Below are 17,557 nucleotides of genomic sequence, written 5' to 3' on the forward strand. Positions count from 1 at the left end.
AGAGTGAGCGGGGGGGGGGGGGGGGGGAGCCGAGCTTCTATTTCTGTTTGCAGCACAACACCTTCTGCTTCTTCTCCTCTCATCAGCGATTCTTTGTTTTCAGCCTTCTTCACCCCCCACTCATGCACTCATGGTAAACTAAAAGCACCAACGCGTCTTCAAAGTGTGACTGATGTGCTTCTGCTACAGAGCCTTGACGCCGTGCTCGGCATGAAAGTCTTCAGGGGAGAAGAGTAAGAGTCGAGAGTGACGTGATTTATCTGCTGTTTATCACCTTGACTCCTGGTGTCAGCGCCATGCCACCACAACACCGCGCCGGGGTTGCAGCACAGAAACACAACAGCAGGCCCTTAAGATTGTAGCCTTTCAAATGTGTTTGGAGGACTAAAGGGAAGCTGCTGCTGCGCTCAGAGAGCGACACTTCTACTCTCATGGATGTCATGATGTGCAGTAAAACAAGCAATGGTAAAATCCATTCAGCCAAGACGTAGCAGCAAGAAAACCTGCGTGGATACGACAGTGACAGCTGGCGTCGCTCCTCGTGCCTTAACTGCTCCCTCAGTGGTCGGACCTGCTAGGGATGCCCTGAAAACTCAACTCACCACGAAAACCGTGGCCTCGTTGCAGGACGGGAATGGACTTTCTTTAAGTGCTGCTTCGGCTGTGACGTTGCGCTTCATTCGACTCCCTGGAGCCCTGGAAGAGTCGTGCGTGGGAGTCTCTCACTCTGGTTGGTATCAAAGACATTAAAGCAAAACTCCATCCAAAAAGTGCTTTTTCAAGAACCCATGGGTCTTTAGCTCCCACTTGATCTGAGCTGACAGCTCGGTAGAGCCCAGTGTGACCAGCAGGTGCATTCAGTCCAACCGTCTGGCTCGTGGTCGTCCATGCTGGCTAACGGTAGCCACCCACCAGAGGCGTGTCTCTGGTGTGGATTGAGAGGATGAGGATGATACTGGATGATGGATGTTAGCAGTCAGTCTCTGTTAGCTTCAAGCTACATATACCTGGCTGAATGAATGCAGGAGTACCTGCCTCCTATTAGCGGGGACTTGACAGGTAACGTCTCTGAAGTTGGTCCGTCGTTATGGCCTGAATGAATGTTGATTATGAAGATGAGATCAAACGCGCGTGAATGACAGTTTCCATGTGTCAGACCGAGAGGAGCAAACCTGGTGGCACATCTGGAGAAGAGGCAGTGTGACCCAGACGAAGAGCTGCAATTATTAATAATCAAAGTCCTGTGGAGACATTAATAAAAGGGAAGTGATGGTGCAGGGGGCGCATCAGGCAGCAAAATGAGAGCAGCGTGGGATCAAGACTAATACGCTGCTACATGGAAACAGCCTGCAGGCCTGCTGTCAGCCGCTTGGATGAATCTTTTAAACATTCTTGTCTCCTTGCTTGGAAAGCAAATTGTGAGCTTACATAAGAGATCATCATCAGCCACACATGATGAGATCATGACCACTCACAGACATTTCAGGCTCCAGAACAATTCCCCCAACGTGACGCATCCTTACGTGACAAGCGTGTTACAGACTGCTGCGTTAATTCAGCCGTCACTCTCTAAGCTGTATGTGTCAGCTGACACGCTCCCAGGACCTGCGTGGTTGCACGTCCGGTGCAGCGATGCTGGAGAACGAATGCGCAACCATCACTCCAGTCAGCACCTTCATGTCGCCACAACTGGGCTGCCTGACTGGGAGCCTGTAGAAGAGAGGGATCCTAGCCTGCTGTGGTGAGAGGAGCTTGGAGGAGCCTTCCGAGCCTGCTGGGACTGACGACAGAAACAGCGCCGTATTCAGCCTTCGGGCGTTCAAGTAATTGTCTTTTATCTTGTCTTTTATTACACTTTAATCTCAGAGGAGGAGTTCATCAATGTGACACAGGAGACGAAGGGCATGCGGGTAAACAAAGCATTTCCTCCTCTGTGGCTGCGGGGAGCGCTCAGTACCAAGGGGGCTGTTGTAAGATGGCGGCGCTAAGTCTTTCCAGCTTGTCACCTCCAGAAATAAACGCGATTCCTGTTCGCCTTGGCGGTGGGAAAACTTCTTCAGAGTGACAAAAACAAGACAAACCTTTCCTCCTCCTCCTCCTCATCGTCCTCATCCTCTTGATGTCACGCTACAGTTTGCATGGTTGCATCCTCCAATCATACGCAGTTGAATTAAACTCCATTCACTTGATTAATAACAAATTGCTTGTTTCTGCAGGGAAAGGAAATGAAACAAGAACAAATATGAATGCAACACTTTTATTTCAATGTGTCTGCAACCATCCCCCACACTCACACACTCACACACACACAAAGTGTATTTTTGCTCTTCAAGTACACTCAAAGGTTTTCTGGGCTCAAGAAGGTTTACTGTCACATGATTAGCTGGACGCTAACGGAACAGCTGAGCACGCGTGCCAGTTAGCTTGTGTTTCATTTTGATACTGCATCACTTAAGTACAGTTTTTGAGTATCTGTACGTTACTTGAGTAATATTTTTAGGGGATACTTTTATTTTTACTCCACTACATTTTCACTGATGTTCTCGTTACACGCTACTTTTGAGCTTACGTCAGCTGATGACTGTTGCTGCTGATTCCTGTAAGGTTTGTCTCAGTCGTGTTGCCGTACCTGTACAACGTCACGCCACACAATCCATACACCGGAGGAAGAAACGTGAGCAACTCCCGCCGAGCACCCGTGGCCTTATCTCAAACCCATGTTGGAGATTTCTGAGACAAAAACAGATTCATTTCAGTTTAAATGTTTGTTGTGCTCACCGCCAACAAATGATATAAAACGGCCAACAAAAACTGGTCTTCCAACCTGAAAAAGCACATCGCGGTATGTAGTTACTGACGTTGGCTGGCTTCATGTTCCTTAAAATGCAGATGAATATTTTTAAAGTAATTGTATGAGCTTGTAGTGTCACAGTTGCCACTTTTAAACAGTTTAGAAATATAGCAACTGTTGCAGCGCAGTTGATTAAGCTGACCTTCTGTTCATGTTTGATACCATTTCTGTCAGAGTCCAGGGTAGGGGTTAGGTGTGTGTGTGTGTGTGTGTGTGTGTGTGTGTGTGTGTGGGTGTGGGTAGATATACTTAGTGGAAGCTGAATAAGGACTCCCTATGTTTGAGTAGTTTAATTAACAAAGCTAATCCAACAGAATTGTTATCATTTTTTTGTTAGGAATCCTGTTCATTTAAAAACAATATTCTAATGTGGGACACGTTTGAACTGGCAAGACGAAAGCAAATTAGCCAACCAAGGGACACCAATGAATGTCACGATAAACCCTATAAAATGCTCAATGTTTAGGTACTGGTAAAAATACCTCATGAGAAGTACAAATGTTACTACAGTTACAGTTAGAAATGTCATTTGCCGGTGGATGCAGCCGTGTCTGTGTTCTGAGTTAGAAACATGTTGCACAATGACATGAAAGCTATCTTCCTTTCCTGTATTTCCTCAGATACTTTTGAATATTTCTTCATAACCAAGGCAATCATTCTGTTGAACAGCTGCAGAACATCAGGATCAGGATTACACCGCGAAAGACCCTGCATCCTCCAGATGTGTTGCATCACTCAGGCGGCGTTTACGTATTTTGATATGAACCTGAATAAGAAAATACCCTGAATGAGCCACTGTCATGACAACAGCATTTTCTCGGGGTCTAAACCTGAGGAAGCTCATAGTTGGAGTGGAGAATAACTGCAAGACGGAGAGTGCTTGGGTCTGAGTGCAGTTTCTGCTACGCCTGGTATCTTGCAAATCAGACGGCTTCATTATTCATGGACCAGATTCCAGCTCACACTCTGAAGTTCTGAAACGCAGACGTAGGTGGTGGTGATGTAACGTGGGCGTGTCGCCAGTCATCAGCTGGACTTTGATCTGCAGCATGTCAACAGGAACATGATGAAATAAACACATCAGTCGAAACGTCGTCTTATTCAAAACGAGGTCAGTGGTTGGGTGTCCAAGAATCCGGCTGAGACTCGTGAAACAACACCATTCCAGATGTTAACAGTCATGTAAACAAACGTCCTCTGCTTGGGTTTTTCTCCAAACCAACGTGTCGTGAGCTGATATGACATATGAAGAACACGCGTGTTTACTGGACTCTGCAACCCCTCGACTAACAGCCTCAGAGACCAAGTAGCCGTCGAGTAAACGAAGGGTCGCTGGTTAGATCCCCGCCCCTCTGAGGACCACAGCGTGGTCACCCTGGACGGCGGCCTCCATCATCGGCGCAGGGAGGAAGGTGGTCTGACTGCAGCAGCTGGTCAGTCCGTGTGTGGCTGCTTGTAAGAAACCATCTCACCTCCATGCAGGCGTGCGACCTTTGTCCGTGGAGGCCCGGGGGCCGGCGGGGTTCTGGTCTGGGTGACACACATCACATCCCTCCAAGGTCGCATGAACAGAGCTGGATACTGCAGATGTACTGTACATCTCTACTATGTACATGTGTTTACTGTCCAAGAGCTCAGGTAAGTCAACCAGGCCCCTCCCACGCTTCTGCCTACATTCTAAAGCCAAACCATCCTTGGTTTAAATTAGGACCCAACCTGTTCATGTTCACGTCACGGGTAATCCCACGTCCACGCCCAGGACCAGCAGCTCTCCAGTTCTGAGGACCGGGAGAGGTTTAGTGTGTCATCCTTCATTCCTTCTCCAGACTCAGAGGACAGACAGAAGAGAGGCTGGATCACTCGGTGTCATGAATGATGCAGCGGGTGCTGGTTCAGGTTTTAAAAGGATTCATCTGATCCTCAGACTTCACCGGGCCTCGTCTGACACTTTGCAGTTCCAATATAAAAATTGAATTCCATCAATCAAAGACATTTCAGGTTGATTTTTGGTTGATGGTTTTTTTCAGAAACTGGAAACTGACTGAGTTTACCAACTCAACCTGGAGATTTCTACCCCTTCTGATGCCTTCACAGAAGAAGCGATGCAGTGCTGAGGTGAACGCTTGTAGTTGCGGGTCTCTGATCACACGAAGAAGACGTGCATTTTACTGGACGACCACTTGGGAAAATTGTCGACGCGGGTTTTTTGGAGCGTTTAACTGTTAAACTTTATCATTTAACAAATACCTGCAGAGAATTAAAGCCCTCGTGTCCTTTATGTTCTAGTTTGACTGGCAGTGTAACACCTGAGGAAGAACACAAGTCAGAGGACGAGTTACGTTCCTGAGAATAAACTGTGGTGCAGTCATTGTACAACCGCAGCGCAACAACAGCTTTAAAGATAAAGACGACAACAAAAGCAGTGAACAGTCGCTGTGCTCATCAGCGTGACGCCTCCTGACAGTGTCGGGGGTGTTGAACCTCCACAGGTTGGTGCCGCCGCCTCCACGCCCGACTAAAAGCATGTTGCTTTCATGATAAATAAATGGCTGACATGGTTGCTCTGAAGCAGCGCCGCCAAAGACTGATTTTTATGGCGAAGGAAAAGCAGTGAACTCCGCGAGAAGCTCATGCTAGCCGCCGCTGCTGCTTCTTCACCGCCGTGACATCGGTGGTTGCTCGCAGCAAGAAGATTTCTGGGGAAAGAAACGGCCACTTTGTTTGGTTACTTGGAATGAAAGATGTGGTATCAGGTGCCTCTAGGTGCCAATCCGGCATTTATTGTGGTACCAGTGCTTTTCTGATACTGGTGGTACTTTTGGGTCTGCAGTTTGTGATTTTGATGTTCATCCTGCTGCACTACACGGCTGATTTCTGCAATAATCCAGCGCCCAATGTAACAATCTGATTGGCCGGTGGCTAACCTTCCCTGCAGGGCTCTTATTCTGTGGCTCACATGAGAGTCAGAACCTTATCACTGTGGGAGCCAGCGGGGGAGCAGATCCCCTGCACCTAAAAACAGCTCGTTATAAACCCGGTTCGGTGCTGTGACGTGGTCTGGGCCTGATCCTGGACCTACATCTGATGGGAATCCAGAGCTTGTTGTCTGAGAACCCTGCGCATGGACGGTTCAGTCAGATTTGGAAACAGGAAGATAAGATTGTAGAGGATGGAAAAGGGAATTTTTCTTGTTTCATATCAGTTTTACACCCAAAATACCTCGTCTGTACTCAGTAGGAACTCTGACAGAGACGCGCGATTAATGGTCCCGTCACACGACCTGGTCCAAGCATCGACGCAGTGATGAAGTTACTGAAAAGAACCGAAGAGATTAACCAGGCAGCCAATAGGAGGGCAGACACTCACGGATTCACAGAGGCTCTGGAAAGTGAACAGCTGCTGGTTCCCGGTCCTGGGACCAGGTACCAGCAGCGGCTCCAGCCTCACTCTCCTGGTGTTTTAGCTTCTGCTCCTGAAAAGCTCCGGCTCACTTTAAAGAATCTAAACATACGCTTTTACAGTGACAATCAGCAAATGTCACACGACAAACATTTTTGTCAACTTTCTGGGAACCTCATCCTTTCATGAAGTCCTGTAAAGTCAGAGTACATGAGAATGCATTGTTCTGGTTTATGTAATTTGGGGCTGTTGTACCTAAGGCCCGTCTGAGCTGCAGACCCCAGCAACCCACCAGTGAGGAAGAAGACGGCAGGCCAGGAGGACAGAGAGCTGTCCTTGATAATTTGTTGGTTTTATTTGGAGGGAGATGGAGGACACGCACGGCGGGGAGCAACAGAGCTTTGCTGTCATGAACAAACTCTGCATGATCGCAACATTTCGATGGTGAGTGCTTTCACGTCCATACGAACGGGAAATAACCAGAGAAATGGTGTTAACATCCAGGTGGCAGCGGCAGCAGGGTAGTGGTTGAGCTGATGTGCCGGCACCACAGAAGCAATGAACGCCAGTCAGGACGCGTTGGTGCAGGTGGGCACAATAAACCACAGTTCCCGTCGCTGCCGGCCAAGCTTGATGTTGTTCAGTCGTTCAGAACCATGAAGCGGTTCCTCCGGTCTGGAAACGTCTCCCACGTGACGTTGTCCAGTCAGACGAAGGTGTTGATCCAGACTGTCCCCCTGCATTGGTCTCTGGAGGAGCGGTAACTCATCATGTGACACCGGCGCGGCACCTTTTCAAATATTTGCTGTGAGACTTTGAAGCCCAATTGAGTTTGGGACTCGTGGCTCTGAGGGATTTACTCTTTTACTCTCTCTTCTCCATTTATGTTGCGTGTTTCTCGGCAGCTTCCGGTGCAGATGAGGCTCCACGGCTGGGGCTACGGCACCTGCCATCAGACCCGCTCCAGTAACAGCTGGAAGGCATTAAACCTTTACTGAAACTATTTCCTCATATTGTTCCTTAGAAAGACGCACTGGAATGTTAAAATCTCACTGCAAAAATATTTCCCAGTTCATGTTTCCCACTCTGATAGTTTCCATGTGACAGGAATTGCTTGTTGTTGGCCAACTTGTGTTTGCAGTTCTGCCAGTCTGCCATCATCTGAATCACACAGATAGAGCAGATTCAGTTTTTGGGGAAAGGGGGGTGGAAAGAAAGGAGGAGGAAGACATCAGCTGGGAGAGAGAGAGATGAAGAACAGCCTGATGGTGGGAGGACCATGTACATTAATTGACCTTTATTGATCTGCTCCTCTAATCTTGTCATGGACAAATACAGTCTCTCTCTCTTTCTCTCTCTGTCTCTCTCTCTCTCTCACACGAACACACACAGTCTCACACACACACACACACACACACAGTCTCACACACACACACACACACACACACACACACGCCTCCTGTCTCTCTCTCAGGGCTCCCATCAATATTCTTTATTGAAGAACCTCTCAGGTAGTTAGCATCTGGTCTAAATTACACGGGGAGGCTGAAGTCTGGATCTGCCTGTTCTTTAATTATGACACACACACACACGCACACGCACTCCAGTCAATTTAATCAGTGTGACCTTTTGTATCACCGTGCAACAATGCAATCTTGTGAAGTGGTTAATTGAACAATATACAGGTTTATAGATGCGTCGCTTCAGCTGCTGCTTGTTCTGAGATTCAAGGCTGGCGTCGGTTGGTGATGTTCCGCACGCAGGATTCCATGATCCTCAGGGTTCTCATGAGGCCGGGGGACGCCTGAGCCCCGCCCACTCTCACAGGAGCCTCCTCAGGACCCAATCAGTGCATCGTGCTGCCAGGTTATCGCAGTTCTGCTCCCTCCAAGCTCACTGATTAACCAGGGGCCGCTCAGAGGGGCCGTGCCTCCACCGCTGTCGAACTTTTACCCCCTCACAGCTAAAGCTACAATCAGCAATGAGTGGACCCTCATACCTCCACTAACATCACTCTGTGTGTGTGTGTGTGTGTGTGTGTGTGTGTGTGTGTGTGTGTGTGTGTGTGTGTGTGTGTGTGTTCTGGGGAGTGACAGGGAGGTGAAACTTGATATTTGTGTTTTGCATGAAGGAGCAGACTGATGCTGCACTGAGGTGAAACATCATTTCCTGTGTCCACTGGGTGGGGCTAGAGAACAAATACCCACTATGATGTTGCCTAAAGATGGACGGCCCGTTTCAGCGATCCATGCCCATCTCAGTCCCCCCACCCACCCCACTCACCTCATGAGACTCTTTCTTTTGTCAGGTTGTCCTCACAAAAAAGAATTTTTTCTTTTTGACTTTCCCAGTAAATTAAAGATCAAATAAAAATGAAAAATGAAACCAAGTTCTTGAAGTATTTCTGACCATACCTGAGATCATCTCAGGTATGGTCAGAGCATAAAGGACATGTGGCACTTCTGAGTGCGACGGGCCTGCCCCAAAGTTGGATCAGTCCTTGGCCCAAGGGCTGCCCTGCCACCATGTTTGGTGGGAGCCGGATTACTTAATCCTGTTGACAGACAAACACACAAATGTCAACAAAAGGTGACCTGGCGCTCGTGGTCAGCTTCGTCATCATGGCGGTCTTTGCCACTTGTTCTGATCACAAATATTTTGTCTTTAGGGAACTGCAGAGAGTTCACCGACAGTGGGATTTATTAGTTTTGGCGCGTCTGTGAACGACTCACACACGAGACTTTGACCTTGGCTGCTGTGAGGAGGGGCGGGTTCTGCCTGGGGATGAAGGAACTTTCTGGTTACCAGGCTATTTAAACAACAAACACTGGTCATGTGACTTACCATTGTTATACATTCAGAAAAAAAAAGAAATGCCTTTAGGAACAGACCTTCTCTTAGTGTCTACAAATACAGTTTGACTGATCCATCCAGGATTTCTTCATATCAAGTAGCCAGGCTTTACATTACACTCAAGACCGTTGTTAGCCACTGGTCCTCATTTCTTCGGCAGCGGGAGGTATCCCTACTCGTGCTTCAGGTAGACGTTTGTGGACGTTGACCAGTTCATCCCAAAGCGCCGCTAACGCCTGGTCAAAGTCTCTGTCCTCATGCAGAGATGGAATGTTTCTCTGAACTTGGTGATGTCATCCAGGCTACCAGAGAGGTCCTTGAAACTGTCGGCGCCCCTTTGAAAACAATGCACTGCATAATAAGCACAATTTCATTTTGTTAATTCAGGTTGGAGTTTTAATCTTCATGACGAATATTAAACTTTGTTTGCATTTTGATTTTACACATTAAATTTGTCCTCAAAAGGAAATGTGTTTAACTTTACTTGAGGACAAACACACCCACAGATTGGCGAGACTTCGTCTTTACCTGAGAGCCATTTTAAAGGAGTGCCCCAACTCTTGAGAAACACTCACATCAGCCCCCACCCCCTACCCCGACCCCGAGAGCCAGACAAGAAAACAGGGACCCTTCCCTCACCCCAGGCTAGTTAGCTTAGCACAATGAATGGTAGTGATTGGAAAGTGTTAGCATAACATCTACTATGAAGTAACCCATGAAAGTTGGAGACACTGCAGCGTTAGAATCAGTCCGACAGGCGGAACTACTTTCCTGACTGTGAGCGGTGGTTTGACACAACACCTCACAAACTTTCATCATCAACAAAACCAAACGTTTCCTGTCAGCTAAAAGAAAGAAGAAAAAACCCCAGCTGCAGCTACTACTCATGGCCGGCTCTGTCAGAGAGGATGAGGAGTACTACTGCACGACTACACTATCATTAGTTGTGCTAAGCTAACTAGCGTGGGTCTCAGCTCTGTCAGAGAGGATGAGGAGTACTACTGCACGACTACACTATCATTGGTTGTGCTAAGCTAACTAGCGTGGGTCTCAGCTCTGTCAGAGAGGATGAGGAGTACTACTGCATGACTACACTATCATTGGTTGTGCTAAGCTAACTAGCGTGGGTCTCAGCTCTATCAGAGAGGATGAGGAGTACTACTGCACGACTACACTATCATTGGTTGTGCTACGCTAACTAGCGTGGGTCTCAGCTCTGTCAGAGAGGATGAGGAGTACTACTGCACGACTACACTATCATTGGTAGTGCTAAGCTAACTAGCGTGGGTCTCAGCTCTGTCAGAGAGGATGAGGAGTACTACTGCACGACTACACTATCATTGGTAGTGCTAAGCTAACTAGCGTGGGTCTCAGCTCTATCAGAGAGGATGAGGAGTACTATTGCACGACTACACTATCTTTGGTTGTGCTAAGCTAACTAGCGTGGGTCTCAGCTCTGTCAGAGAGGATGAGGAGTACTACTGCACGACTACACTATCATTGGTAGTGCTAAGCTAACTAGCGTGGGTCTCAGCTCTATCAGAGAGGATGAGGAGTACTACTGCACGACTACACTATCTTTGGTTGTGCTAAGCTAACTAGCGTGGGTCTCAGCTCTGTCAGAGAGGATGAGGAGTACTACTGCACAACTACACTATCATTGGTTGTGCTAAGCTAACTAGCGTGGGTGTCAGCTCTGTCATGCAGAGCAGTGGGGCAGACAAGAGTCTGGCTCGCTGGACGACGGCCACAGGGATGTTCCTTTAAACTGAAAGTGTGTAGTCATTTGTTGGTTGCCGCCTCTGAGGTGGAGCCAATGAGATCTAGACTCAGAGTGGTACACATTCCCCAGACTCCTCTCACTGTGAACTCCACCACCTCACCCCACCCACAGCAGTCAGAGTCAGGTGATGACCGGGGACTCAGTGACCCCTCAGGTAAACGTGACTGATCTGGTGTCTCTGAACAGGGAACCTCAGGTTGAAAAGACAGAGACAGACAGAGGACAGCAAGTCCTGACATTTTGCCTCCCAACAATCAAAACAAAACAGCTGTGATTTCCTTCCGGGCCACTTTGAAATCCATCACTGATCTGAGGACAGAGTTTCGACCCATGACTTCATGGCAAATCCCTCAAACAGCAGAGAGCAACAAACATAATGAGGTACCTTCAGGCTCAGGCCCTCATTAATGACAGGAGATGCAAGTTTTATCAATTGAAAATATCAAAATGTGTGGTCAGTCGTGATGGAAACCCAGGAGACTCCAGCTACAGTCCTCCAATCCACTGCTAGGAGTCACGGGCCCCAAGCACTGGTGACATTTATTGAACGTTTGCTGTGTTTGGAACATTCGCTGATTTCTGGACTGGACCTCCTGCTCCACGTTACCGTCTGTCCACTTCTTCGACTCCGTTGGCACTGGAGGCTTTAAGGCCCTCGTTCCAGGGTTTCTCAGCGTGTTCAAAAACAAGCGGCAGACGCAAGCGGGTCACAGTCTTGACATTTACAGTCCTTCCAGTTCACGGAACGCCCCCGGGGAACGTATCGCCGCACATGCTCATGAAGACGCACGGCTGTGTGTAAAGGCAGCAGCAGAAACATTACTTGATGTATTTGTCTTCATCAGTGAGTCTGTCCCCCTCCATGTTTGGCAGTGTTCCTATCCTCTGTCCCTCTGTCAAACCCAGAGACTCCTTTGTTACACACTTCTTTGTGAAATAAGAGAAGAGATGAAAGTCTCTGATCAAACTGATTCTAACAGCAGGTCGCGGTCCTGAGACCCATAAATTTAATCCAAACAATTAAATGTTCTCAAAATGCAAAAATCCAAAAAATGGAGTAAAGCAGAAATGAAAAGATTTTGTAAAAATACAGAAATGAGGGAATGAGTTGATGCCAAATATGCATAAATGAATTAATGAATAAGTCAATCAAGGAATAGACAAAGGAGATTTTAATTTAAAAAAAATCTAGAACTGAATAAGTAAATGTTTTATAAAATAGAGAAACCGACTGATAAATGTAGAGATAAATTATTACGTTTAGAAATGCAGAAAAGAATCAGATATTTTAGAAAAAATAAGTGAATGTATTTTTTTAGATAAGATAGATAAATGTACAAATACTACATATATATGTGTATATATATGTATATATACATACATATATATACATATATATGCGTGTGTATATATACATACATACATATATGTATATATGTATATATACATATATATGTATATATATACATACATATATATGTATATATATACATATATATACATATATGTGTGTATATATATACATATATATGTATATATATGTATATATATATATGTATATATGTATATATATACACATATATATGTATGTATATATATACATATATATACATATATGTGTGTATATATATACATATATATGTATATATATGTATATATATGTATATATGTATATAAGTCTTAATCTGTTCATTATGTATCATTCTGAGGAGTCGGGAGGGAAAGATGGAGGTGCTGCTCTCGTCTCAGTCAGCGCTCAAAATGAAGGACACGTTTTCTCTTCATTGGGGCTCTGAAGTCCCAACAGTTGGGGTCCAGCAGCTTCATGTGAAATGAAAAGTATATTTCACTTCTAATCATAAGAGTACTGCTAATCAAGTTTTGATAAACATAGAAAGTAAAAGTTAAAGTACATTTTTCCTCTGGCAGAGGACAGCATCAGGCATCTTCAGTAAAAGGCGTCTGTGCCTGAGAGTAAAAGTCGTACCTCCAACAGTGGAACTCTTGATTTCTGCGTAGGAGTCGCACACACAGTGATTATGGTTTTGTTCCTTTGTGCTGAACAAAACAGACACGAGAATAAAAATCAAGAGCCAGCATTTATTTCCAAATATTACAACAATGGCACGGCAGAGGAACACACAGAGAGTCATGATCAGATTTAGTGACATCCAAGTCCCATAAATTGACTCAGAGCTCAATAAAAGTCTGATCCGATGTGCTCTGTTCAGCTCTTACAGGATTACATTAGCATGTTTTAGCATAAAGCGCTCATTTCGCTGCTGCACACTCTGACATCAGCAGACTGGCACAGCGTCCTGCTCTCATTCACGCACGCAAGCACCGCTGATGGTTGACATGACCTCTGATGCTCTGCTGCTTCATCCTTCTTTTTATGTGTGTGACAAAATGCCACAACACACCTGTCCCAAAATACATGTGCACAGGCTTGTGTGTGTGTGTGTGTGTGTGTGTCTGCTGCAGCCGCAGGTACTTGAGCCGTGTCCCGCTGTCTACCCTCCACGCGTTGTCCCTCTTGTGCTCTTTCCATTCATGAAAAGCAGCTCAACAGGACATGTGATGCAGCAGGCACTGGCGGATCAAACCGCACAGCAGGTTGGAGTTGGAGTGGTAGGAACCGGTTGGATCGACGCAGTTGGATGAGTGTTTGTGAGGATTCCACGAGACGAAACTCTTCCTGAGGATCTAGAAAGCAGGAGGCCGAGCGCTCGTGCTAGCTGTCATTCACAGGTGTGCCGCAACGAGGTCGTCTCACAGAAAATACATGAAATTACTTCTTAACCTGCGTAGTGTGTTAAATTCTGTCGCGTTCTGTGGAAACTGTGACAAGGGACTGGGTGGTGGTGGTGATCCCAGGGCTTCAAAACCTGTTTAGGATACAGAGTCTCGCTATCTTGACCCACGACAACCGAGTGTGTTTGTGCTTCGACCGCACAACACTTTGGGTACGGAAGCTGAGAGAGGCCATACTAATTACTTTTTAATGCTATTATCACAAGATAACACGCTAACACTTTACAATAAGGATGCATTAATAGCAGTTACTTAATGCTCAATTAACAGCTTATTAACAGTTACCTCATGTGTCTAGTAATCCCTTACTAATAATGTCTTTAACTCGTTCCAGCAAGGATGGATGGAGGGGTTGAGTTAGGGTGAAGTGTTACCGACTGCTCTCCTCGTTACAGTCACAACCACAGAGGGTATTAATAAATGCTTAATTAAGCTTCAGTAATGCTTATTCAGTACTCTTACATGTAACTAAGCATTAACGATCAGTTATTAATGTGAACTTACTGTAAAGTTTATCACCTCCACATAAAGAAGCTCATGTTCTTGTGATAATGGCTGATGATTTACCTCCTCCATGATGAGTTTTTCACTCAGGATGTAAAAAGCTACAACCACCTGGCGCCTGCTTGCTGAGCCTCCATACTTACTGGGTCGTTCCATCACTCAGCGTCATCAAAAGTTGTTTTTCAGAAGCAGATGTCATTTTTCACGAGCTGCTATCAATGAAAAAGTGAAACTAAGTATTATAATGAGGCATTGCATTGTTGGAGTTCTCCCAGCTGACTTCATGTTTGTGTCCACGCTGGTTCAGGCTTCTCAAAATCAAAATCTCTGTTCCCTCTCAAGGAGACGCATCAACATTTGTGCCTCATAAACAAATACAGTCAGAAAGACAACAATAATCACACAAAACACAACTCATCGAAACATCCGGCTTCCCTCTCGGAGGCAGAAAAAGCACCTTTAACAGCTTCTTGGCCAGGCGGAGAATTTTCCTCAACTATGGAGGCGATGATAAAACAGTGCATATTTACATAAAACAGTCAGACGGTCAGTCGGTTCTTCTGTCTACGCCAGAATTGTGATGTCTCGCACACTTGAGTCATTTAAGTCATACCGCTCTGTGTTGCACTGCATGCTGGGAGATGCCTTGGCGGCAGGGCAGAGGAGGGTGCGGAAGTGCCTTCTGAAGGTGTCGGAGAAGCAGGTGTAGAGGATGGGGTTCGCGCAGCTCCACGAGTACGACAGCAGCACCACGAACTCGAAGGCTCGCGTGAAGGTCTGCACCAGGCTGCTCTGGTACATGGAGCAGAAGTTGAAGGTGTAAAAGGGCAGCCAGCAGACACCGAACACTACCACCACCGCAACCACCATTTTGGTGATCTGTCGCTCCAGTCGGTGGCTCTCGAGGTTGGGCGTCGTAACCTTGAGGCGCTGTGACCTCAGGGTGAGCAGCAGCGCCGTGTAGGAGACCATCATGACTGTGAACGGCAAAGCGAAGCCCATGACGAAGGTGTATGACAGGACGCCGAGCCACCAGGCTTCTGAGACGAGGTCGGGCACACACAGGCCGTGCTCGGCTGAGAAGTGGAGCGCCATGGGAAGAATGGTGAGGAGGGAGAGCAGCCACAGTAACGCCGACACGAACTTGGCACAACGTGGGCTTCGCCATCGGGCAAAGCGTAACGGGTTGGCCAGCGCCATGTAGCGGTCGATGCTCATCACTGTCAGACAGAAGATGCTGGTGAACTGGTTGATGCCGTCAAGCACCATGACCACTTTACACGCCGTGTCGCCAAACATCCAGTGGTTCTGGAAATTCTGGATCGCTATGAAGGGAAGGCCCACCATGAAGAGGCCGTCAGCCAGCGCCAGGTTGAAAATGTACACGGTGGTGGCAGATGACATTTTGTCCAGTTTCAAAATGGCGACAATGACCAGGGAGTTGCCAGCCAGTCCCAGGACGCAGACCATCAAGGAGAGGATGGCCATGGTGATACTGAACCCATCGATGTTGTCCTCAAAGTAGAAATGCTGGTCCACAGCAGAGTGATTGAGGTCTAAACTGGAGGAAAACGAGGAGTCCATTCTGCACCGGTGAGCAAGAAAATACAAACACAGACACTTGAGGGAGAAAATCTCTGTTTCCCTTCCTGGAAAACCTGAAAATCAAAGAAACTTTTCAGGTTAAACTCCCTCCATCAAATTCTTAGTTCCTAAAAAAACACTTGTTAAAGTTGATTCCTCGGCACTGAAGGCACACGGGTCCCTGACACCCAGAGTGTGATGAACCAGCAGCGGCGTCGGAATGTGCCGGACCACCACTCGACTGCTCTCTCTCCCCGGGAGCCCCTTTATATCTCTTCCCCCACGGTGTGTGAGAAGTGTGCCTGCTCCTGTGTGTGTGTGTGTGTGTGTGTGTGTGTGTGTGTGTGTGTGTGTGTGTGTGTGTGTGTGAATGCAACCCGTCCACCCCCCCTGTTCATCAGTCTCCAGAGACTGTGATAAACTCCAGCCCCTCCTGGGTAACACCCCCCCACTGCAATCCTGTTTCCAATGTAAACCCGGCCCCATCTGCTCTGATTGTTTTCATAACTTTTTCTCCGCAGGCTTTCTTCTCTTCCCTCCGCTTCTGTTTACTTCACCCTCCTCACCCCCTTCTCCTTTTCTGCCTCCTTGGTCGTTGAAAGGGAGGTCATACAACTAAACACACAGATAACACGACTATCAGGTCGGACTAAATCTGCTGACACGAGAGAAAAACCTCCGCCATCTGTTTTTTTCAGGGCTTTTCTTTGCCTCTTCGCCCTCCTCCTTGTTTTTCACTGTCACAAAAGTATAAGGAAGTGAAATAACGAGGTGAAGAGGAAGGAGAAAGATGGTGGTGGTGGTGGGGGGTTGACCAAGATTAAAGACCATGGATGAGCAATGACCTCCGTCCTCCTGCCCCTCTAACACACATGACTGGAAAACCCAGAGAATTTCCCCCTGAAAACTTCCAGAGTGACAACAACCCACACAAACTTGGACAATTTTCCATAACTCTATCAGAAGATTCCCAAAATTCCTGGAGCTCATTCATCAGATGCCACAGATTCCCGCTGAGACTCTTAACAAGTTCCAGTTAACAGGAAAAATGCCTTTGTAGTCTAAACTCCTGATTGGGTCATGGCTTCACTTCCCCAGGAGACCAGAGAAGCCCCCCCTGTAAAAACATCACTCGAAAACACTTTGTTTCATGGTGCTAAATTTGGAGACGTTTGACAGCTTCATATTTCAGTATTTCACCGCGGCGCTCAGCCTGACTCTCTGGCATCCACGTGCTGCAGAGCTGCAGAGGGACGAACCGCGAGGAATCAAACGGACGACATCTTTCACTCATGCAAGCTGAAGGTTACTTTTCATCAGACATCTTTAAAAAGCCCCCTTTGCTTTGAAACGGTCTCTCCAAAGACTTCCTCGAACATTCACCGCGACGCAGAATCACTGAGGGTCACTGAAAAGGTTTATGCAGCTGAGACCGCGGCGTCCGGCCCTCTTCGGCGCATTTCCCTGCACATGTGGGACAAGACAACAGCTCAGGGCGTTAAATCAAATGAAGGTGAGAACATCAGCAGGCTGGTGCTCTTACAGGGAAAACCACCCTGATCTGAAATTAAAATTCAATTCAGGGAATTCGTCTTTTTTTTTATGAAGCCTCCTGCAAACGCAGCGAAGCACTCGATGATCTTCTCACACGTCTGCCAGGTTACCACCGACTGTGACATCATCCACTGGTTTCAGATGGTCTGGCTCCACCCCCATGAACAGATGTAGCTTTCCTCTCAGATCATGGGGGGGCAGCTAGGATGACTTCC

General features: G+C 47.0%; 1 protein-coding gene across 1 annotated transcript; it reads right to left on the minus strand.

Annotated features, from left to right (window-relative positions):
- Positions 1-12,984: 12,984 nt before the first annotated feature.
- Positions 12,985-16,091, minus strand: LOC147239255 (somatostatin receptor type 2). The gene has a single exon (XM_086194950.1). The coding sequence runs from the start codon at positions 15,786-15,788 to the stop codon at positions 14,769-14,771; it is 1,020 nt and encodes a 339-aa protein (XP_086051076.1). The 5' UTR covers positions 15,789-16,091; the 3' UTR covers positions 12,985-14,768.
- Between the last annotated feature and the right edge of the window lie 1,466 nt (positions 16,092-17,557).

Source organism: Aulostomus chinensis, chromosome 23 (genome assembly GCF_037954235.1).
Source record: "Aulostomus chinensis isolate RoL2024-O1b breed Wild chromosome 23, RoL_Achi_v1.0, whole genome shotgun sequence".
In the NCBI taxonomy this organism is placed as follows: Eukaryota; Metazoa; Chordata; class Actinopteri; order Syngnathiformes; family Aulostomidae; genus Aulostomus; species Aulostomus chinensis.

Bases quoted from the DNA above. Each gene is read 5' to 3' on its own strand.
- LOC147239255 (XM_086194950.1), bottom strand. From the start codon at position 15,788: ATGGACTCCTCGTTTTCCTCCAGTTTAGACCTCAATCACTCTGCTGTG.